This window comes from Triturus cristatus, chromosome 3_2 (assembly GCF_964204655.1).
Source record: "Triturus cristatus chromosome 3_2, aTriCri1.1, whole genome shotgun sequence".
In the NCBI taxonomy this organism is placed as follows: Eukaryota; Metazoa; Chordata; class Amphibia; order Caudata; family Salamandridae; genus Triturus; species Triturus cristatus.
In genome coordinates this window covers 1,119,590,529-1,119,614,808 of record NC_140584.1, presented here as the reverse complement: position 1 = coordinate 1,119,614,808, position 24,280 = coordinate 1,119,590,529, and the positions used below count along the sequence as shown (strand labels likewise).

The 24,280-nt window shown below is 44.4% G+C and overlaps 1 protein-coding gene across 10 annotated transcripts in view; it reads left to right on the top strand.

Moving 5' to 3' along the window:
* The window catches only part of LOC146859221 (uncharacterized), a 217,122-nt gene that overhangs the window by 149,797 nt on the left and 43,045 nt on the right, over window positions 1–24,280 (top strand). For 9 of the 10 annotated variants that reach the window (XM_085646952.1, XM_085646949.1, XM_085646947.1 and 6 more), the window contains one exon: window positions 14,167–14,187. The exons of the other annotated variant lie outside the window; for it this stretch is intronic. In XM_085646952.1, coding sequence (XP_085503078.1) covers window positions 14,167–14,187 — 21 coding nt within the window. The remainder of the gene's footprint in view (window positions 1–14,166; window positions 14,188–24,280) is intronic. 10 annotated transcript variants of the gene reach the window in all.

Genomic DNA, 24,280 nt, shown 5'->3' with positions numbered 1-24,280 from the left:
GCGGTGCGAGTGAAGGGGAAGAAACACTGGATCCACGGCACCCACTGCAAGGTAGTTCCCTTGCCCCTGCCATATGACCGGTGGGTCCAGGAGGGTATCGCCGACTCTGAAACAGACACTGTACCTCGTTTTGTACCATTCAGTGACGCACGCATAAGAGACACAGTTTCAGACCAAGAGAGTAACGATATTTTGCAGGAAGCTGTGCCACCATCAAGTCGATTGGACACCACAGAGCCTGAACTTTTGTTCCAGGATCAAACAGCACCTGGCCGTCTCCGCTATAATTTGAGACCAAGGCCTATGGACAAATAAAGATTTCCTTACTATTTTTTCTGTTTGACATTATAAGCTCTCCCATCTGAAGGACTTTCTTGATTTTTGTTTTTCGAACCACCATCCGGGTTCAGCCGCAGGGTCGCGGTGCCAAAACTTTGGGGTACAGGCCGAAGACGTTAGGTCAACGGTTCTGGTTGGTCTAGGGCGTTTCCCTGGACTGACAGGCGTACTCCTTAGCAGAAGAAACTCATCCGCCGCGAGCGGCCCGATTAGAGGATGGAGTTTTTTAAGATGGAGAGACCCGTTGAGGAAATGAACTTTAAAGCAAAGATATGTAAAATTATGAGAAACAAATGCTTTGTATTTTTGTGCCTATTTATACTGTGTAGTATGATAATGTTTACTGTGGGATTTGTGTCTTTCTCCTCCCAGGAGCCCATTGCACCCACTGTACAGCCTATACCCCTTTCTACTGCCTCCTCTCACTCTTTTCACCCTTTGCCTGAACACGAACAAACCAGACGATCAGAGTTTGTAAATAACTCGTTCATTCAGCTCTTGCACCAACACCAACACCAACTAGTAATGAATACAACCAATTGCTGGGTCTGTGGGTTAATGCCACATACCATTAACAAGGGTATTCCCTATTTGGTGCTGCCCTTTAGTTACAATGGATCGTCATGGGCATTCCAGACCATGTTCCTCTACGCTCTAGATGCCTACTCCCCGCGACAACCGCGTTCCATCAGACCTAGTACAAATAATAAAGCCTTAGTGAGAGGAATTGCTGATATGAGTAGGGATATTGATGCATACTCATCCATTCCCAAAGAAGAGCTGAGAGCTTATGTAGGGTGGAACGCGACGAGGTATAGTATTAGTCTGGGTGAAAAACAGCGAAAAATCTCATCTCCAATCTGGGTTGTACCCCACATAGGTCGGTTCTGCTTACAAGGTAATGGTCAGAATCCTAGAGCTCAACTGGGGAGAAGTGACTGTACTGAAACGTACACTTTCCCGTCGCAGTTTTCCCCTGCGTTTTTGGCTGCCAAGGGTACATATTTCATCTGCAATGACCGAGCATATACATGGTTGCCCCCTGATTTCTCGGGCGCATGTTATATTGCGAACTTGTTACCGCCAACATTTACTGCTGCCTCTGACTATCACAAGACCAGATTTGTGAGGGGCGTGATTAGTAAGGAGGATACTGCCAGTCAGGAAGCAGGAGACTTCTTCTTGGGTTTCCTGCCGTTTTGGGGACCTATGGTAAATAGTAGGAACTTGAGACAACTGACTCATGTGGTTAAATCCACTGTCATATAACGGCTGGTGCCCTTGGTAATCTGACCGCTGAGCTCCAAGCGGATCGCCTTATGACTTTGCAGAACCGCATGGTTCTAGACGTTATTCTTGCAGACCGCGGTGGGGTATGTAAGGTTATCCAATCCAGTTGTTGCATTTTCATACCAGATAACGCTCCAACAGTCTATCAAGCCATCTCCAAACTCCATAAAATATCTGAATCCATACACGTGGATAAGGGAGACTGGTCACTGGTGGGGTGGTTCTGGGAACTGATATCTGCCTGGGGTTGGAAAGTTCTAATGGTCATTGGAATGATCTTAGCTATTCTTTTCCTGTTCTGTCTATGCATACAGTGTGCTCCTGCGATATGTGGCCTCTGTGCTACATTATGTGTAAGGAAACCTGTATCGAGGGACGAGCTAAGTAATAGGATGATGCTACAGCAACATCTCCATGACTTTGTGAACATTGACCTAGACTCTGATTGAGATGAGTATAGTGATTGCCTATGTAAGGGCAAAAGGAGGGTCTGTCGTACTTTAATATTCGGGACCGCGTAGGGGACAGGGCCCCACCCCTGTCTATCCTGGTATTAGCAAACCGCAAATGGTTAATGCGGTATGTACGAGTGCTTTATATATCGTTCTAGCTATGAATGCCCTGTGTACACGTTATTTTGCACCACTACGCGGGTTCCATCTTGGACGCGGTGGCCATCTTGTTATTGCCCTCACATAGGCGATAATGAAGCAACTACGGGCCTTGCAATGCATGTGCCTTTCCATGACTCTTCTGTGACCTGGGCGGCTCGGTTCTACTGCCCCAGGTCAAACTGGTCTCACAAGCTCCCCTTCCTCCGGCCACCTGTGATTAGCATCAAGGCTCAGCGCACCATAAAGTCCTTTCATCACACACAAGCCTCCGGCTAATCACTTTCGCACCTGCTAGTTCCTGCTTTATGGCTTGTTTCCCAAAACAGGAGATGCTCATGTTTATTGGGGCCTATCGATTATCTAATGTGGGATCTGAGCTTTGCTGTGTAAATCATTGTGGGCTGGCTTGATTGGAATGTGGGATGGTCATCATGACTCTGCCTTTTCTTTTCAAATGTACACTTGTATATTGCCGTATCATAAACCTAGGAATGTATGCCTGAGGCAGGGAAAACTGTATTTAAGATGAAGTTCGTTTCTATGATTTTCAGCAGTCTCCTGAGAACATACACGCCGTTGTACTTCTAGGATACCTGTAATTGGTCTGCAGCCAATAAACGAATCTTTGACTTCACCCAGAAGACTCTGTGTTTCTGTAGGTCTGAAACAGGGAGTAACCCAGAAGTCATAGGGTGTGTTCCCCTGCACCGCTGGGCTTAAAATACCCAGTACTTCAGAAACCTGCCAGTCCCACAGGCAGAGAAACCTGCCAGCAAAACAGACCTCCCCAGGCACAGAATCCTGCCAGTCCCACAGACCTCCCCAAGCACAGAAACCTGCCAGTTCCATTGACCTCCCCAGGCACAGAAACCTGTTAGCCCCACAGACATCCCAGGGCACACACACCTGCCAGTCCCACATACCTCCCCGGGCACAGAAACCTGCCAGCCCCACAGACCTCACCAAGCAGAGAAACCTGCCAGCCCCACAGACCTCCCCAAGCACAGAAACCTGCCAGTCCCACAGACCTCCACAGGCACAGAATCTGCCCGCCCCACAGACCTCCCAAAGCACAGAAACCTGGCAGTCCCACAGACCTCCACAGGCACAGAATCTGCCAGCCCACAGACCTCACCAAGCACAGAAACCTGCCAGCCCCACAGACCTCCTCGGGCACAGAAACCTGCCAGCCCCACACACCTCACCTAGCACAGAAACCTGCCAGCCCCACAGACCTCTCCAGGTAGAGAAACCTGTCAGCCCCACAGACCTCCCCAATCACAGACTCCTGCCAGCCCTACAGACCTCCCCAGGAAGAGAAACCAGCTAGTCCCACAGAGATCCCCAGGCAGAGAAACCTGCCAGCGCCATAGACCTCCCCAGGCACAAAAACCAGCCAGTCCCACAGACCTCCCCAGGCACAGAAACCTATTAGCCCCACAGACCTCCCAGAGTACAGAAACCTGCCAGTCCCACAGACCTCCTCGGGCACAGAAACCTGCCAGTCCCACAGACCTCCCCCGCGCACAGAAACCTGCCAGCCCCACAGACCTCCCCCAGCACAGAAACCTGCCAGCCCCACAGACCTCCCTGAGCACAGAAACCTGCCAGTCCCACAGAGCTCCACAGGCACAGAATCTGCCATCTCCACAGACCATTCCAGGCAGAGAAACCTGCCAGCCCCACAGACCTCCCCAAGCACAGAAACCTGCCAGCCCCACAGACCTCCCCAGGCAGAGAAACCACCTGCCAGCCCCACAGACCTCCCCAAGCAGAGAAACCTGCCAGCCCCACAGACCTCCCCAGGCAGAGAAACCTGCCAGTCCCACAGGCAGAGAAACCTGCCAGCCAAACAGACCTCCCCAGGCACAGAATCCTGCCAGTCCCACAGACGTCCCCAAGCACAGAAACCTGCCAGCCCCACAGACCTCCCCAGGCAGAGAAACCTGCCAGTCCCACAGGCAGAGAAACCTGCCAGCCAAACAGACCTCCCCAGGCACAGAATCCTGCCAGTCCCACAGACCTCCACAAGCACAGAAACCTGCCAGTTCCATTGACCTCCCCAGGCAGAGAAACCTGCCAGCCCCACAGACCTCCCCGGGCACAGAAACCTGCCAGCCCCACAAACCTCCCCAAGCACAGAAACCTGCCAGTCCCACAGACCTCCCCAGGCAGAGAAACCTGCCAGCCCCACAGACCTCCCCAGGCAGAGAAACCTGCTAGACCCACAGACCTCCCCAGGCAGGGAAACCTGCCAGTCCCACAGACCTCCCCGGGCACAGAAACCTGCGAGTCCCACAGACCTCACTGCCAGGGCATATGAGAAAGTTTTTCTATTTTTGGGCTGTGGCCAAAATAGAATAAGCTTACTATGGGCTAATTACTGTTGCTATGTCAGTGCAAAATGACTTTTTTCTATTTTTTACCTGGTGTTAAAGTGGATGTCTTATGGCCCGAAGTTGTAGGTCTGTTTTTCTAATGAGATAGGTCCATAACTGAAATAAGAGGCATTTCTGGCATCTTGTGTCAGGGACGGGATTAGTGACACAAACGCTATTACAGTCACTAACCTTCGTCGTGGGGACTCAGCAGGAACGATGGTGGTTGTGTGAACTCCACCTCCCATAGGCGCCCACTCCCACAGAGAGAGAACACCCTACTGTGCGAGGAGGCCCCCAGGGGAAACAGGGAAACAAAGGGAAAGAACAACAAAGGTTGCTGCGGCAGGAGAGGCAACTTCCCAGGACTGTTCGATAGGACTAAGACTGCTGGTGATGGGGTTGCTCTGAAGGGGGGAACAAAAAGAACAAGGATTAATGGTTCCCTGAACTGCCTGATGAATCTGTCCCCCTTTTTGTGTGTGGCCTCTAAATGTACCTGTACCACTCACCAGGTTTCCCCGATCCCCAAGATGAATTCCTCAAAGCTCTTAGTAGTGTTTCTGAGAAGAAAAGGATCTGAAGTCTCCTGCACAAGTCACGATAAGCACACTGGAGTCCTGCAGGGACGCAGGTAAAACGTCTCGACAAAAGGGTTTGTTGAGTGCCTGCCGAAAGTCTCGTAAATACAGAAAATAAAAAGGTCCTGAGAACGGGTAAATATCTGAAAAGAGGACCACGTGGGAATGACCTCGTTCCGAGGATGACACAGCGGTATCTCTCACCACTTCTACGTCCCTCGGTAAGCGGCCACAAAGCAGGAAAGCCGACTGAAGATTTTTCTCGGCTGAGCGTGAAAACAGTAATTAGCGCGTGGGAAGACCTGGTACACGAGGAAGTGATTAGGGAGTATGCGGTTGCACACTGTGCGTTTATTTGCATACACGAGTTCTTCCGAGTCCCTTGGGAGGTTCGAAACTGCGGACACAGTTACTCCCATGCACTCATGAGCTATATGGGAATTTGGTTTTCCCCTTTGGTGACAGGAAACAGAGCCGGTGGCGCACTGCCCTTTCCACGAATACCTGGTTCTCCGGTTCCGTTGCTCTTCGTGTTTAGGGTTGCTCCGTTGTTCCGCTGCTCACTCGACTCGACTTGGCTGTTGACGACAGGAGAGACGCTGCAAATACTTCCCGCTGGTGTCCGGCGGGGATCACCATCCGCCACTTCCTCACGGTCGTTGATTGACAAGCACTTTCCTCTTGAGGAGGAGGTGCTTATATGCAAGGGAGGTCCCAGCCTCCTTTTGAGGCGGCACACGGCATGCTGGGACATGTAGTATCCCCGGCCTTTCTTCCACCAGCTTAGTGGTTTTGGGGCCTGTTTGTCTCTACCTGGTTCCTGCCTAGTGGTTGCCCCTTGCGTGATCGCTACATCTTGACAGTGGTGTAAGATAAGCCCCCGCAGACCCCTCGGTGCAGGGTGGGCCCTCAAGCTCCAGGGGGCCTCCTCTGCAAAAGTGGTAGGTGGTGGCCCGGGGAGGGGACCCCCTCCTTGTACTTTGCAGGGGGGCCCCCTCAACTTTTGTTACGCCACTGTCCCCAGGAACAGAATCCTGCCAGTCCCACAGACGTCCCCAAGCACAGAAACTTGTCAGCCCCACAGACCTCCCCAGGCAGAGAAACCTGCCAGTCCCACAGGCAGAGAAACCTGCCAGCCAAACAGACCTCCCCAGGCACAGAATCCTGCCAGTCCCACAGACCTCCCCAAGCACAGAAACCTGCCAGTTCCATTGACCTCCCCAGGCACAGAAACCTGCCAGCCCCACAGACCTCCCCAGGCAGAGAAGCCTGCCAGTCCCACAGGCAGAGAAACCTGCCAGCCAAACAGACCTCCCCAGGCACAGAATCCTGCAAGTCCCACAGACCTACCCAAGCACAGAAACCTGCCAGTTCCATTGACCTCCCCGGGCACAGAAACCTGCCAGCCCCACAGACCTCCCCGGGCACAGAAACCTGCCAGCCCCACAAACCTCCCCAAGCACAGAAACCTGCCAGTCCCACAGACCTCCCCAGGCAGAGAAACCTCCAGACCCACAGACCTCCACAGGCAGAGAAACCTGCCAGCCCCACAGACCTCCCCAGGCAGAGAAACCTGCTAGACCCACAGACCTCCCCAGGCAGGGAAACCTGCCAGTCCCACAGACCTCACTGCCAGGGCATATGAGAAAGTTTTTCTATTTTTGGGCTGTGGCCAAAATAGAATAAGCTTACTATGGGCTAATTACTGTTGCTATGTCAGTGCAAAATGACTTGGTTCTATTTTTTACCTGGTGTTAAAGTGGATGTCTTATGGCCCGAAGTTGTAGGTCTGTTTTTCTAATGAGATAGGTCCATAACTGAAATAAGAGGCATTTCTGGCATCTTCACAATGGTGTAAGATAAGCCCCCGCAGACCCCTCAGTGCAGGGTGGGCCCTCAAGCTCTAGGGGGCCTTCTCTGCAAAAGTGGTCGGTGGTGGCCCGGGGAGGGGGCCCCCTCCGTGTACTTTGCAGGGGGGCCCCCTCAACTTTCGTTATGCTACTGAGTCACTGAATCTGTAATTAGCATCCAAACCTTATGTACATGATATCCATATCATGTAATAAGACAAATGCATAAATACACTTGAAAATATTTATATCGTGTTTACAGTAAAAGGTTAACTTTAGCTACCACTGTAAGTCCCAAGTAGATGTAGTAAAGGAGAGAACTCTAAGCCAGGGCCGTCACCATGGCCCATACTAATCTTTGCACCCCGCAAATATAGGAGGCAGCTGCCATAGTATTTATGAAAAACTCTGTTTAAAATCCGTTTTTTTAATGAACTGCATTCAAATGAAGGAATACAGTGTAACTGAAAAAAAAGCGGTGGAGTTCAGAAGGTGAATTAGCAATAAAATGCATTATTTTATCTTGATACATTGACTGCTCCTTCAAAGACATAGGTTAAATGTCAGGCTATGTCCTCTGACACATTGGCGCTTACTCTTAATGTGGAAATATTTTCTTTTCTTTCTCTGACTGCAATGTGAACTATGTGACATTCACACTAGGGTACAGGCAGGGCAACTGGAATTATGTGGTAGGAGAGGCAAAATTATAATTATTTGGCATGGTTGAATAAATGATGTCGCAATCAAAAACACAAATCATGCGGCTTATTGTGTGATAGTAGTAATTCATTATTTTGCCATTTTTTACACACGTTAGCCCTATCTGGGCAACAGTTACACCTCATAAGGACCAGTTCCACAGTCTAATACAGCTATCAGCAACTGAAAGGGGACCATTCAACCTTTGGGAAGGACCTTCCACTGTGCAACATCACATGATGTAGTGTTTTGGTAACTTTTGATCTGATTGAGCTTGAAACATTTTTCTTTTTAATCTGAAAATTATGCGAAAGATGGTTTATTATGTGGCAAATGCAGCAAATTCATAATCATGTGGAAAACTACATAGCTGCAGAATGCCATATTTCCAGTGGCCCTGCATGCAAAAAGTGTGAAAAGAAAGACTGCAGGGTGTCAATTTGCTTCTAATACACCACAAATGTAAATACCTTTAAATAAGCAATTATGAAAGCAGAAATGAAGGACATTGTGTTTTTTATAACCAAGTGCGATGGAACCAAATATTTCAACAAGATTAAAACAAATCTTAGAGATGCATACGTGATAAATATTGTATTATATTTTATTGCAGCTTTTACATAGCACTTACAACCCCTATGTGTGCCAATGAAGTGCATACTTACATTGGCAGCAGCCTACGCCATATTGATTGGTGTGTGGCTGGAACGTTTTTGTCTATGTTTTAAGATTCTATGTAGGAAGTGCTTGCACTTCATGCATGATCACAACAAAGTGCACTTATCGTGTTATGCAACGTAGCCTGTAGCAGTGTGGTGGATGACGAGGTGCGAGAGGCACATGCACAGTTTATGGTTTTTAAGCATGTTGGCAGCTTTGAACAGCTTTGCAGCTACCTTTATGGTATTACCTATGACCATAGTCTGCATAGAAAGTTACAGCATTTGGTTGTCCAATCAGACATTTTGTGTGTAGATGTATGCCGGATTGGCATGGTTGGAGGGAGAGAGAAGTGGAGAGATCTGCTGGGATATGAATTGTTACTATCATCCTATATCTGAGTGGCATTGTGAATTATAAAGAAGTATTTATATCTGGGACCTGCATTGCTGGGCTAGAATAAATCCCTCTGATTGCTCCACAGTGTGTGACAGATCTTTTCAATCATGACATGCTAGTGATAGCTTGTTTATTGGCTGCACAGTACTGGTGATAGACAATCCTCATAGTAGATAGGTCTTATTTGAATATAAGAAGTGGAAGTTACAGTTGGCGACTGACCAACCTCGGAGTGTGATGGTATTAGTATTAGTGTGAGCTAGAAATGTTATATATGAAGTTACATAACTATATAAACCCCAGCGAGAAATAGGTCAGCCCTCCTTAACTTACCTGACTATGGAAAGGAGATTGCTGGTTGTGTTGCTTCCAATCTGTGGCTAGTAAGCTGAAGCTTATATTTTAGGGTGTGATTGTCTTTCCCGGTTTCAATTGCTGGAATGTGTGGATGTAGTTGTCTTGAACATAAGTTTGCTATCAACTGTCTTCTGAAGTATATGTGCTCCTGAATGCTTCGAATGATGGCTGATTGTGATTTCTAGACCTTGGCGGATTTCTCAGAAAAAGTAGTGCCTCCTACAGATTTCTTATGCTAAGGTGGTATGGTGATGAGCGGTGCAAATCTCGAGTCTTTGAAATTAGTGTATCGGTGTAGTCGTCCTTTTCCTTGGAGACTCTGTTCACAATGAAAAGTGCCTTGAACATTGCCATTATTGCTATAGGTAGCTAGTGGAGTGATTGGAAGCATGGAGTCTTGCGCTCTTGTGGGTGCAGGCAGAAAAGAATTCTTGCAGCAGAAAATTGAATGAGTTGTATTTTGCATGTGATGAATGCAGGTGCGCCAAGTTATAGACTGTTGGCATAGTCAAGCTTGGAGATTACGAGTGTGAGTATAGCTTGCAGTTTCTGTAGGTATCCATGCAATGGGAGGATACAACATAGTAGAAGGCACTCTGTTTTATATTATGAACATGTGGTATCAAATATTGAACTGAATCCATAGTTACCCTTGGGTTTCTGACTCATTTTGATATTGTTGGAGATGCCTCATGTTCCTTAGGGCAGTGGTTCCCAAACGTTTGACTCCTGAGGACCCCCATTGAGTGACCACTGGAAGCCGGGGAGCCCCAAGCAATCTGAATGATTTAAATTTCACAACATTAAAACAGCAATTCGAAAAAAATAAACACAGGTGTGCGCACAAAACAAATAGTCGGATTACTAAGGATTTTAGTATTTTATATTGAAATAATCTGCCAAAAACTGGATTGGGAAGGTTGGTGCTGCATCTCCGTGACTAACTTTTAAATTATTGTTTTTATTTCGCAGTATGAGGCTCCTGCTCCTGCCAGGGCCAGACTGGAAACCCAAAGCAGCCCTGGCAAATGTTTTCAGACCAGTCCCCATATAGCGCACACCAAGTGCAGTGAGTGAGCCTAACCACTACAAAAGGGGCTTTGGGAGGCCCTCCCCCCAAGAAAATTTTGGAAACAATAGTGCATTCTACAACACATTTATCATTATATGTTGAATTGTATTAGCTTTTAAGGAATAGTAAATGGTGACCTTACTATGCACCTGGATACGACAATCTTTGTTGGGGTTCTTCAATGATTCCCTAATTATCAATCTCCAACAGTGCCTCTCATCTCTCCATAGTCCCTCTGTCACATGTATTTTGTTTGTTTTATAGCATCTCTCATACCATTGTAGGATGTCAGAGCACTTTACAACACACACATATAGGGGCAGATTTACAAGCCCCTTGCGCAACCGGAGCGTCACAAAAAGTGACAACCCGGTGGAGCATTTTAGTGCCCCATATTTACAAGGACAGGAAAAGCCACCCTGCGTGACTTTTACTGTTCTTGTAAATATGGCCCCTTTGCACGCAGCACTTTGCATGAAAGGTGCCTTCCATGGGTTTTGCTGTGAGTGTTCCCACGCAACACCCATGAAACCAGACACATTTCCAGATTTACGAGAAATTGTAAATCTGGAAATGCGTCTGAATGCTACCCCTCCCCAAGGAAGGCGTAGGGAGGCGCAACAAGGAGAAATGTATTCATTTCTCCTCATTGTTTTCCTCTTTCTATGCATGCTGCATTCTGCAGCACGCATAGAAAGATGAAATCCCCTCTACTGATTGTTTATGTGCAGAACGGGAACCCTACCTGCACATAAACAATTTCCCCACAATGCAGGCATCCTTGCACCATGGTGCAAGGGTGCCAGTGCCGTCGAATGGCAGCAGTTTGTGCACCAGCGCAGGGAGAGCACTGAGATACAACATATTGTTATAAATATGTTACATCCCTGTGCTTTGAAAGTGATTAAGTGTGGCGCAGCCAAATGGCTTGCAGCACTCACTGAATCACTTCCCTTGTAAATCTGCCCCATAGAGACAATGAATCCTACATGTAAACCAGTGTATAGACAATGTTACATAAGGCAAAGGCGACTTCAAGTTGTAGGATTCACATGTCATTCATACTGGTAGGCATTTTTAAAGAAAATCAGGATTTAGGACATAACACAGTGGTTAACATTGACTTTAACAATAAAACTTTATTTCCATTCAAATAAGCCTTTTTAGCAGCATCAGGATAATGAAAGACTGGGAAAAAACATGAGTTATTAACTTGTACCATGCAGTTTGCGAACACCTTTTTGATGCCTGTTTATAGGTCACTGTGCTAGATCACGATTGTCACTTATAAACTGCACAGTAACTAAAGAATCTCTGTGGCAAAAGCAGTAACCCACTGACCTATGCAGATAAAATACAGTTTTTAAAAAACATGCAGGTACACGTTCTTTGCAATAGGCATAGTAACCCTCTGTACCACATTAGATAAGTCAAAGCTGCCACTGGACAAAACTCTCATCTCTTTCCAGCAGGAACATAAATCACTGGTGTTACCTTGACACTTTTATTGTTGCTTCAAAACTTCTAATTATACAAGGAACTTTGCACTGCTTTTAAAACTGCTGCCTGAGGACCCCCTGCGAATGTGTCACGGACCCCTAGGGGTCCGCGGACCACAGTTTGGGAAACACTGCCTTAGGTCATATGAGGGTAGGCTGGAATTTCAACCATTGTCTGCAACTAATATTATCTGTCGATTGTATTTAGCTTTAGATGGTTATTCGTCTCCATGTTTTTATGACCCGAAGGCAGTCATCGATTTTTAAATTGTAGAAATCTTCAAGACAATCCATTTTTTAAATGATTTGGAACAGGTGAGGTTGAATGATTTAATCAGGTTTGGTAAGCGGGTTAGGTAGAAGTTGAATAATAGAGGGGAGAAGATGAACCCCTAAGAAATATCACAGCGATGTGTGTGAGGAGCCATGTGAAGGCTGGTATCAACTCTAGCTCACAGTCATAGCTGAGAGAGCAATAATTTAATGGGCATTAGCTGAACTCCCTTCTTACCTTTCACACGTAATATGTCAAACAATGATTTGCTGCATGAAACGATTTCACAATTGTATGGGACATTGATGTTATCATGTTGTTCTTGAGGCAACACATTTCATGTTGTTTCCTATTCCTGATACTTAAGGGTGTCAATATCTAAACCTACTAGCCACTGAGGTGAAATGTGAAATCAGGAAACTCCAAATTCCAATATGCCATATTGCTTTGATCAGCCTATTGTGCTGGGACAGAGTCATCAAAAGTCATCAAAAGTCATCAAAAGTCATCAAAAGTCAGATGTGACTTACATTTGACTGTCCTTTCCCCACCCTACACCGGCCTGTTGTGAAATATAGCCTGGTAAAATAATGTATCTGCTCTAGAAATGATTATTTTGTGTGCAGGAGCCAGATTGTGTAGGTTAATTCACCTGTTGCAGAAGGCTGCAAATACCCTAACTAGCTAGTGAGAATCTGCAATTGCCTAATATAGCCTGTCATGTTTTAAAGGGCTTGTATAACAGACTATCTTTCAAAAGTGATTTAATATCTAGATAATTGGTTCAACACACCGAGGATTTATTTCTTGAACCAAATATTGTGGAAACCATGATCATGACATCTGAGGCTGAAAACATTTGTATTACAATTGACCACTCTAGACATCTCAGAAGAACATCAACTAATATTTTCAGATTTTTATATATTGTCATTTGAAATCTGTGTAGTATGTATCTCCTTTTTGAAATTTATGGACACCTTTAAAATTCTGCTTTATCTTTATCTAATTTATGACCATAGTAAAGAAATTGCGGTTATGAGGTCCTATGTAATAATATACTAAATGCATAATGCTTGGTAAACATTTGGGATAGTGTTTTTATTGGGAGAAGGGTGGGAAGCCTTCTTTCCTAGCCAGAGCCTGCAGCTTCTTTTTACACTGATCAATCTCCATTGAAATTCTTTGGGCTCCCAATACTGATTTGCACCCTTTACCCGGCTGCCCTTCTGCCTTTGGTGGTGTACTGTTTGTGCTGCCTTGGACTTTGCCCACCACTCACTTTAACTCCTGGAGGTTAGTCCTGTAAGTTGATGCAGAGTACCTGTTTGCAGAATTTTTTTTTCTTTCCATAGGAAAATGTTGCACAGTGTCCACTTTTTAAAGTAAAAAGAAATAATCTTTATAAAAGTACTCTTCTGAATGATTTTTCTCTGATGTTAAATCATCTATAAAGGTGCTTGCCATTTTTTTAATTGGTGTGGGTCTCCTTCGCGTGTTGTCATATATTAATCATTGTGCGTATTTATTAATGTCCTGCACTTCTCTGCATTAAGCCTAGCGCTGCGCGTTCACACTATACCCTAACAGAGCACTTTAGGATTGCATAGCAAGCTGCTGTTCACACATAAGCGAACCCCTGGACTCTTTACATGGTATATCAACGTATTGATATATCACATAAAGAGAAAGCTTCCTACACTCCACCACTACACAAAGAGGTGGTAATCAATACACGATCCACCACAACACAAAGAGGTGGTAATCAGTGCATGCTCAATCAAACCAAAAGAGTTGGTAATCAGTGCATGCTCAATCACAACAAAAAGAGGTGGTAATCAGTGCATGCTACATCTGCCCATTAATCACTGGAAAGTGTATTGAAAGCACTCCAAGACACACACCCACATCCAATGCAGGTACTACATTATGATGCAAAAAGGATTTGAAGTACATAGGTCCCATCAGCAAGGCACATGCCTGCAAATGCCCACCAAGAGCTCCAAGGGTGGAGAGTGCCAGGATGTCACTACACAATAGGAAATGGGGATGTGGCAAGCAGTTACTTTCTGGGGTCTCAATGCTCATTGTACTGGACCTGCTGATGAGTACACAGATTTTTGTAACACAATGTTTTGTCTTTATTTTCAGAAAAACTACTAAATGGTGAAGGTAAGGACTCCTTGCATGGATTATGTGAGAGCACACAGTGAGAACAAGTAAAGCTTACTCTAGATCATTAGTCTGTTTCTAAAACTTTGACATGTGAAACCTATTGAAACACTGACTGTAAAGACTGTAGAAAATGCCTGATGCCCTAGCTTTCCTTATAGGGGTGGTAACACGTATAACTCTCCAGGGCAGATCAACTACCTTTTGGAATATGGCACATTACAACGCAAAGTAATACATCGCGTGCCATTACAATGCGGTTGTTACAATGACCGCATTGTTAGTATGCGATGTATTACATCGCAAGTCTTTACAACGACTTCCACTAGGGGGTGTGCTGGACTTAGGAATAGTATTATTTACTATTCCTACTAAAGTTTATGCAACAGTGGGGAAAGGGTTGGAAATTAATTTCCAATACCACAATGCCCCCTAGTGGAATTTGCTTCAAAGAATTGCGATGTCCTTACATTGCGTAGTAACAACGCGGTTGTTGTAACGACCGTGTTGTAAAGGTATCGCGGTGTAATGACTGTGTTGTAGTGGTCATTTCCCACCTTTTGTCTGAAAACAGTGCTGCAACAAAAGTTGCTGTGTTGAGTCATAGAAAGTGATCAAAACAGCATAATATCTACAAATACATAGTGCTGTTTTCTCTACTTCATAGTGGCACACATTAGGTTTCAATGCACCAATGCACACACTCTAGCGCCATTGTGTAATGCTGTGTGTGTGATGTCATGCATAGGCTTTTCTACAGGAAGGATAACCTTTCTGTACCAATTACTATTCTTGTATATAGTTTAACCATTATCCTACTCAGTATGTGTGCTGAACGGTTCAGCGCACATATACATTTGGAAAGGTTTTGAGAAATGAAAACTTTTCACAGACCTTATGCCTGTCTTTAAGAGGCATTTATTTTTGGGGTAGAGCGCTATCTATTCTATTGAGTATATCGGTCCTTGTGGTAAAATGCATGGGTGGTTCCATGAGACCACCCATGTACCACACATGGAAAGGCCCCTTGACACAAAGTAGTGCAAAGTAGCACAAAAAAGTAATTTGTCATGCTGTATGACTACTTTTCAACAAAAATCAATTGTATCTCAATGATGCTGGATCCTTGTGGTTGGGGTGATTTTACACAAAAAGTGTTTGAAAGACACTGAATAAGAAAAAAGTGCCTTGTAGGTGTGCAGTCTGGGGACCACGAATGAGATAATTGAGGAAGTGGTACTTTTTTCCAGTCTGTGCTGAGCCTACAGATTTCTACACTCTTAGGAAAGAATGAGTATATAGCTGCGTGTTATCCAGGTGTCTGTAGGCAGAGAACTGAGAGCTGATACTTCCTGAGCCCCACCCTCTTCAACATCTACATGGCTCTGCTCACAGCCTTCATCAGAAGCCATGGACTCAACATTGTCTCCTACGCCTACAGCACCCAGCTAATTTTCTCCCTCACTGACGAACCCACAGCCGCCAAGAGCAACTTCCACGACAGGATGCAGGCAGTCACCAGCTGGAGGAAGGAGAGCTGCCTCAAGCTTAACTCAGACAAGTCTGAAGTCCTCATCGAGGACTCCACTCCCTCTGCCTGGGTCAACTCTTGGTGGCCCACAGCGATCGGAATCCTCTCCACAGCCATGGACCACACACAAAACCTCAGCATTATCCTGAACTCCTCACTCTCAATGAACTGTCAAATCAACACTGGCACGTCCTCCTGTCTCCACACGCGCCACTTCTTTAGTAAGAGCTTCAGTCAGAGATACACTCGTCAGCAGCAGACTAGATTACTGCAATGCACTCCACACCGGGACCACCCAGAAACTACATAAGGAACTGTAGACTATCCAGAACACCACTGCCAGACGCATCCTGAACATCCCATGCCACAACCACAACACCAGCCACCTGAGAGACCTTTACTGGCTAGCTGTCGAGAAAAGTATCATATTCAAGCTTCTCACACACGCCTACAAAGCCCCCCACAACACTGGAACTGCATACTGCAAACACCCACTCTCCTTCCACACCACCAACAGACATCTTCGTTCCGCTCTATTGGCCCTGACCACCGTCCCACAGATCTGCAAAACCACGTCTGGAGGAAAATCCTTCTACCTCGATGTGAAGACCTGGGACTCCCTGCCTCTGCACCTCAGGCAATCGGCATCACTGCTGCAGTTCAGGAAAAACCTCAAGACCTGGCTCTTCGATTGAACCACAGACACAGCCCCTACCCCCAGTGCCTTGAGACCCTCAAGGGTGAGTAGTTGCACTTTATATGTCACTGATTGATTGATTGATTGATTGATTGATTGATTGATTGATTGATTGATTGATTGATTGATTGAGAATGAACCTTGGTAAAATGTTCAACCCTACCCTACAGTGTTGAAGGCCATAATTAGAATATGATCTATGCTTGGAGCCCACCAGAAAAGCAGATAGGCAAAATGGCCGATCCAGCATCGCACTCACATAGCTAAAACTATCTTGCTGGTGTTGCAGAATGGTGTATTTTCGTGCCATTCTTACAGTGTATTCTTATGGAACCATGGGGAGTAAGTGCTCGGGCCTGTACATTTAAGATAAAATATCACTTATTCCCTCATAGCATCTTCCTCTCCTCCCCACTGTGATTGGGGCTATTTAATACAGTGAAAATAGTTTATGGGACCCATGAAGGACACACACTTTTACGTTTGTCTTGTCGCCCTTGGTGTCTCACAGTTAGGAACCAAAATAAAGACACTATTTTACTGCCATACTCAGAGTCACCACAAGTAGTCCAGTCTGCCCTCTGCTGTGTTTTGTGCCAAACTAAAATGCAGTCCAGGTATAAAACACATGTAAAGGACTGCTATACTGATATTCTTGTCTATCTATCTATCTATCTATCTATCTATCTATCTAATCTATCTATCTATCTATCTATCTATCTATCTATCTATCTATCTATCTATCTATCTATCTATCTATCTATCTATCTATCTATCTATCTATCTATCTATCTATCTATCTATCTATCTATCTATCTATCTATCTAGCTATCTATCTAGCTATCTATCTATCTATCTATCTATCTATCTATCTATCTATCTATCTATCTATCTGTCTGTCTGTCTGTCTGTCTGTCTGTTAAATATATCATTATTTGACTACTAATTTGCTACTATGTTCATGCTTTCTGTTGATATCTTATGGATATCACCTCTGCTTCCATTCACCACTGAAGAGCATTATTGCAGAATGTCTTCTTGTTTAAAGTGCCACCTCTCCAGCTGCAATCTCGAATGCAGCCACTCAAACCTTGGATCAGGATCTACATAAGATGCCAATGGGTATATATCGCTTATCTTCATGGCAAGTATTTGTGAATCAGTCAGTAAAATGCACAGTAGATCTCATAGTAGCACTCCTTCTTCTAGATCCCCAGCTGACTAATGATTCCTTACATCATATATGGATTAAGTTGTGACACCTCTACAGGCATCAGAGCAGTATTATTCTATTCTTTTCAAAATAGTTGTTTTGTGAAGCGCTCTGCAACCCTCACAGGCATCCTGGCGCTGACAGAAAGCATGAACATAGTAGCAAATTAGTTGTCAAATAATGATATATTTAACTCTTTTTGTAAAGATTGTCTTCTGTCAACTGGAATGATGGAGGAGGCGAATTCAATATTTTTAGAGCATCAAAAGATGAGGCCACCACATCTGATTTTAATCTTTTTTGGAAACTTTAAAAGTCATAAGGTGGCAGTTTGGAGATTGCACATTGGCATATGCTGGATAATAGTCCTTCTTAAAATTCAGGACATTTGACATACACCACCTTATGTAAAATGCACAAGCTTTTAAATGTAACTGTCTTCTCAACAGATAGATTTGTTTAGCAGTATAAAGTGATCACAGCAGATGATCTAGGAAGGACGAACAAAATTCTTGTGGCTAAATGTTTGACTAATTGTAACTGCTCTAACTTATACCTGGGCACGGCTACATATGTCTCAATACAGTAACCGACCATGAAACAATTATGGAGTGCATTACTAGGAAGCTGTAGTCTACTGATAACCTTTGAAGAATCCTCCATAGGCTTTTTAGATGTAAATAACAAGCCTTTGACATGTTAGCTATTGGGGCAGAACTCTCTAACCTCCTGTCAAACATCACACCCCGACTGCACACTTTTTTCTCTTTTGTAGGAGGGTAGCCTAACTTCAGAGTCAACCACTCCTTGGACCATAGCGTCTATTGAAACGGGTAGCCCTCTACAAGCAATATTTCAGTCTTATCAGTATTTAATTTTAGAAAATTGTCATGCATCCGCCTTCCCTCCATGGGCGTGTGCTTTTAAATTCACATGGGAGTGAGCTTGCTCCATGCTCTAGGCACAATCTACCCTAAGAACGATTTGAATATCATCACGTATGACAATGATTCTAAACTAATGATTTAGCAAGCTTCATAGGTGGAGCCACATAAATGTTTAACAGGGTGGGGCTCAAAGATGAACCCTATGTGATGGCCTTCAAATGCAATGCAAAATATGGATTTGAAACCGCCTGACTCGGATCTTGATTATAAGATATTAGTAACCATGGGTTTTACCAGTGATACCTGCTTCTTGGAGCTGTGTGGATAACATGCTGAAAGAGGCCTTGTCAAAAGCAGGCAAGAGGTCTAACAGGGCACGGACAGCCACACCACCCGCAATCCTGTATCTACCTTAGCTGATTCAGAAGGAAAATTAACGTTAATCCCCTGCCTTGGGATGCCCTAAAGCCTGACTGTTCACACTGTAGTATATTATTAGCTTCAATGACAGAAATTATAAATGTATTAACTATTTAATGCTCTGCTATGCTATGCTATGTTCTGTTATGGTATGCTCTGTTCTGTTCTGTTTTGTTATGCTAACTATCACTTCTAATGAGCACTGTCACTCAAGGGTCTATGGGCACAATGACTGGAGAGGAAGCTCAGTTGAAGTTGCTGACATTTCTGGTCTTGCGGTGTGATCACCAGAAATCAGAACTAAGGATGATGAACTTGGAATAGTCCTTATGTTCAATGGATTTGATTGCGGATCTTTGAACTAAAGCGGTCTTTAATGAAGCTTTCAGAGACATGTGAGGAGGTCATGAGTTTGAATGAATACTTTTTACTCTGCTGTCTTGTGACAATCGCCGTCCATGCTACTCAGCAGAGTGAACTATAAAAAGAAATTGGATTTATGTTGAAAAATTATTCTGTGATTGAAATATGCATCCATGCCTGAAGAAGTGGTGATTTTACTGCGAAACCTACATTGGACGTCCATTTCTATGACCTTTGAACCTCACGAGTTATATTGTCTAATGTTTCTGATGGAGTTGGATATTTTATTTTTATTTTGATGTTATTTGATCATTGTGGTGTTCTCTGTACATCATTTCAATTTAGCATAAATAAATGAATAAATGTAATTTCTACAAATTGTGTGAAATGGTTGATTGCATATGACACAAGATGACTTCCCACACCCTAATATTAATGCGCACTATCACTCAAGGGTCTCTGAATGCAGAGGTGGCTCAGCTGAAGTATCTAAGAAAAAGCTTGGGAAATAGTCAAGTTTTCATTCTCTTCCTGATTTTTGACAATGTTGTCAGGCAGCAAACAAATGGTGGAAGTGAATTAATTTGGGTTAATTTGGGGTGAAATACGAGAAACGTCGCCTTTCAGACCTGGTCTAACAAATTCTGGGGACTGCAAAAAAGAGCCCTTTTTCGCTAATTATACCGTACGTTTTAAAGCTGGGGTTGGTCATTCATTCTTTAAGACGGAGGTATGGTGAGAACCTTTTTTTAATAGAGGAATAATTGTTATTTTCCGCCAGGAAGCAACTGAGTACCAAAGCACTGATGTGTCAAAGGCAGCATTGGAGGCCGTCCACTAGTCAATAGTACAGACAACACAACCAGCACACCAACACCAACACTACTGACAAACTCCAGTGTCCTCAAATATTTGCAACTTACTTTGAATATTAATATGAATTGTAAAACTCTAATTTCAGGTGTACGGATTGATTGAACCTTAAATCATCCAACAATTCAACTTCTTCATGTTTGAGGTGATTGAATTTTCTCAGCGTTGGTAAATAGCTACAAGTTATTTTATTAGGCACTAGATGCAAGCACGTCAACGTACATATGCCTCACAGTTGAAACTTTCACAAAAACACAACCAACGCACAGTACACAAGCAGCAGTCCCATGAGACAGGAGATCAAAATCAACACAAAAATAGGCACTGAGTTCATGCACCCCCATGGCAAGGACACTGTGCAAAATTGTGCAAATGCTAAAGGCACAAGGTAATGTGTTGGGAATCAGCCGATCTCCAACGTCATTAATTCTTACACATGGAACCTTGTCGGGACTTGAATGATAAGAGTACTTTGACGGAAACCCTTTTGGGTAATTACCACCCTTCTCAGTAGCAGCATTAGCTGCCAAAATTTCATTATCTATATTAGTCTTGGATCTTGTAACGACTGCAACAAAACACATGGCTACTGCTGATTTGGCTGCTTCAATAGCCAAACTGTTTCTGACAGTGTGCGCTCCCACAGGCTGGTGGCCAAGAATATATATTACATATGTGAGGGGCAGACGTTGTTTAAGATCTGCCAGTCTAACCCATAGCATTTTATGCTTAATTGCGCTGCCTTTCGAATCATGATAGTCATTCTGAGACCAAAAGAATAAGTTGTCATTGAAAGACTGAACACAGTAATAAGAATCACTCACAATGAGAGTAGTCACATTAGGATCAGCAAACTCAAGAGCAAGCACCAACGCACGCAGCTCAGCCAATTGGGCAGTACAGTCACCTAGCGCCTAAGTATGAACAACACTGGACCTGAACTCACTGTCACCATGGTACCTGCCACATTAGCACAGGCCGCCGAATAAGCACGCTTAGAGCCGGTGGCCGGTTTCGCAGAACCATTGGTGTAAATGATACAATAGTACGCCTCAAGCGGGCGCATAGACAGAGGAGGTGGATAAAAAAAAATCATACTGCAAGAACTCCTGGGCCTGAAGAGAGGAGTCGAAAATAAACGTGACATCCGGAGACGTCAAAGAAGTAGCCCATTGTATCCAATGGGGATGCACAGCCTTAGAGTTTGGTACACTTGCCTTTGACACTGCCGCAAGTGCAGGGTATGTGTTACCATCATAATGCTTTTCCCCTATGCCAGTGTGCGTTCCTTCAGGATCGCCATCTGAACAGCTGTCAAGACTTTTTCAACAGTGGAAAACTGCAATTCGGCAGAAGTGTACAAATGTGATTTGTATGCAATAAGTACTATGTCACCTTCATTGAACGTTAAGTAAGTAAAACCGACTGCGCCTGGCACAATACGTATTACCAGGTTTGTGTGGTTGTCATGTGTCAACAAGTATTTTCATTCAAGCAGATCAGATTGTAAAGATACTAAAATAGAAAAATGTTCCGGTAACCAACTGGCTTTCAAAAATGTAGGTTGTTTCAAAGCATAAAGCGGCTTGATACACTGGGCGTCTTCGGGAATGTAAGAATGCACGAAATTCAAAAATCCCAGCACATACTGACATTTTTTCAGGGTTGTCGGAGGCCGTAAATGTGCACATTTCTCCAGGAAGTGAGGTGCTAAACCTTTACCTTCATTATTGATCTCATAGCTCAAAAACATCACTGTATACTCTGCGATGTGTGATTTGGCAAAGTGACATTTTTAACCGTAGTCCGCAAACAAAATAATGATGCTGTCGACTCAGCAAAGATGCGGCCACAACTCATTGTCCGTGAGATAAATAGCATCAATGTACGTATCTGAGTTTATGCTGTCTAGTAAAGAGACAACACAGGCGGCGAATACCCCTGGGCTCTTTTTTTAGCCCAATGCTAAGTACCAGAATTGTTTTGGTTTTCTGCCGGCTGTGAATGCTGTTCATTGACTGAATGCAGGGGACAGATTGTGACTGAAGAAGCTGTTGGAAATGTCTAGGGTTGTTTCATATCTTTTACGAACAAGTACTGTCTACAAGAGCAGAACTATGGGTATTTTGTACCGCAAAAGTGCGACAATGAGAGTTCAAATGCCGGTAATCCAAAACTATGCGGTACGACTCATTGGGTTTGGTAACGGTAAAAAGAGGGTTATTCATCGGTGACACACGTGTCTCAATCACTCCTTGATACTCCAACTGACTTAGAATCTCAGATAGGGGCCCCTTTGCTTCCTGCCAGAGGGGATTTTGGGGTTGAGGCGGTGGCATAGACCGCAATGGTATCTTATGGGGTGGAGAATCTTGATTTCAGCCCACAAGAGTACGGTACAGTGCCGGTGCAAGCACCACAACCCATTCTTCTGCAAAAGCCACAGCATACTCCTGCGGGACGTTACGTGAAAAACTTGGAAGTATCACCTCCTCCCCTTTCGGAGCGTTCAACAAAAAAGGTGGGGTCCAATCTGGGTTCGCCAACAAAATTTAATAAGAATATGATAGATTTACCGAAAAATCCCTTTAATAACATGTTGAATGTCACCTTCAATTAGAAGAACTATATCATATGGTCTGTCAGGGAGAGCTACTCAAGTGTCAGCTGTTTCAACTGTCATGAAAGTTTCAGTTGCTGTCACCCCCAGAAATGGACGCAGTGCCTGTCTCACTATGGTAACTTCTGCTGCGCCCATGTTAAATTCAGGAGCTGGGTTCTCACCGTCTGTGGCATATCTGGCTGTTAAAGCCACAACTTTATTTTTCTGAAACTGAGGGCGCTGACAAGGAAATTCTTCTTGTTTTCCCTTTCCTTCAGTCTGACGAGGCTGCTCACGTACTTGTGGTGCACCCCTCCACCGGCTTGTGAGCCTGATGTTTCCTGCAAAGAACGAGAAGAACGCTGATCAGGAACCCAGTAACCTGTCAGGAGACCTGCAACATTGCTTGCAGCGCTGACCTGCACCAAAAACCTGCTGAGATGTGGCCCCAAGTGTTATCCCCATTTTTAAGACCAGCTATTTTCTGGTCTTAAGTTACTGGCTCTAATTGCAGTCAGAGACAGTTTTTTTGGTCTTCAGAAGTTCAAGGATCACCTTGTGAATATGGAGTAGTGTTGTTTGCGTGTGGTTTTGCACGGGAACGCCTCTCTTGCATATAATTATCAGTACCAGAAGTGGAGATCTTTAAAGCAGACGCTTTTGCCTAAACACTGTTGCTAACGGCTGTTAGCGACAGCTTAAGAATAAGGCGATAAAAATATTGCCGCTTTAGAAAAGTGCCGCTAATGCAACGTTATCGCCTTGAGAATATGTCCGTCACTGTTTTACTTGGGAAAGTATAACCTGTACGACAAAAGAGTCCCGACCTTTTTTTTACTTTTTTACTGAATTACTGTACTTATAAGAAAGTAAATGCCAGGACCCTTCTCAGAAGGCCAATGCTGCTAGTACCACCTATTTCTTGAGCCAGCACCGCCAATGATGGTACCAACACAACAACTAACTGTTACAGTCTTACAGGTGAGACAATTTAAATTATTTCAGGCCACACAAACCTATAAAAATAGGATGGACCGCTGGAATTATCAATTTTTTATTTATATTGAATTATTCAAAACTGATGATGTCCTCACTTCAAAATAAACAACCAATGTTACCATGTGGTGAACTGTCATAAATGTAGGTGTTGAGAATTAAGTGCCGGTGCTGAATACCAGCTCAAATTAAGCACTGCGTACAAATAGAGCTACAGTTCAGGCAGCAGGAATGCCTTCTCCCGGCCACTCAGGGCTAGTCGTAGCTCGGAAAGCCACAATAAAACACAATATCCTCCTCACATCATCCATCGCCCAAGGACTGTCAACAGTGGGGAATGGGAAGTATGTGGTTCAGGGAGAACGGTGTGGTTCCATCCCTTAGCTCAAGTGGGAATGTCCCCCATGTCATATAGGGCTCCTTTTTACCAAAAAATTGCGATTTGGGAATCTGTCAAACTGTTTTATTAAAACATGCCGTGTTCCAACCTGGCACGGGCCCGCTTGAAGTG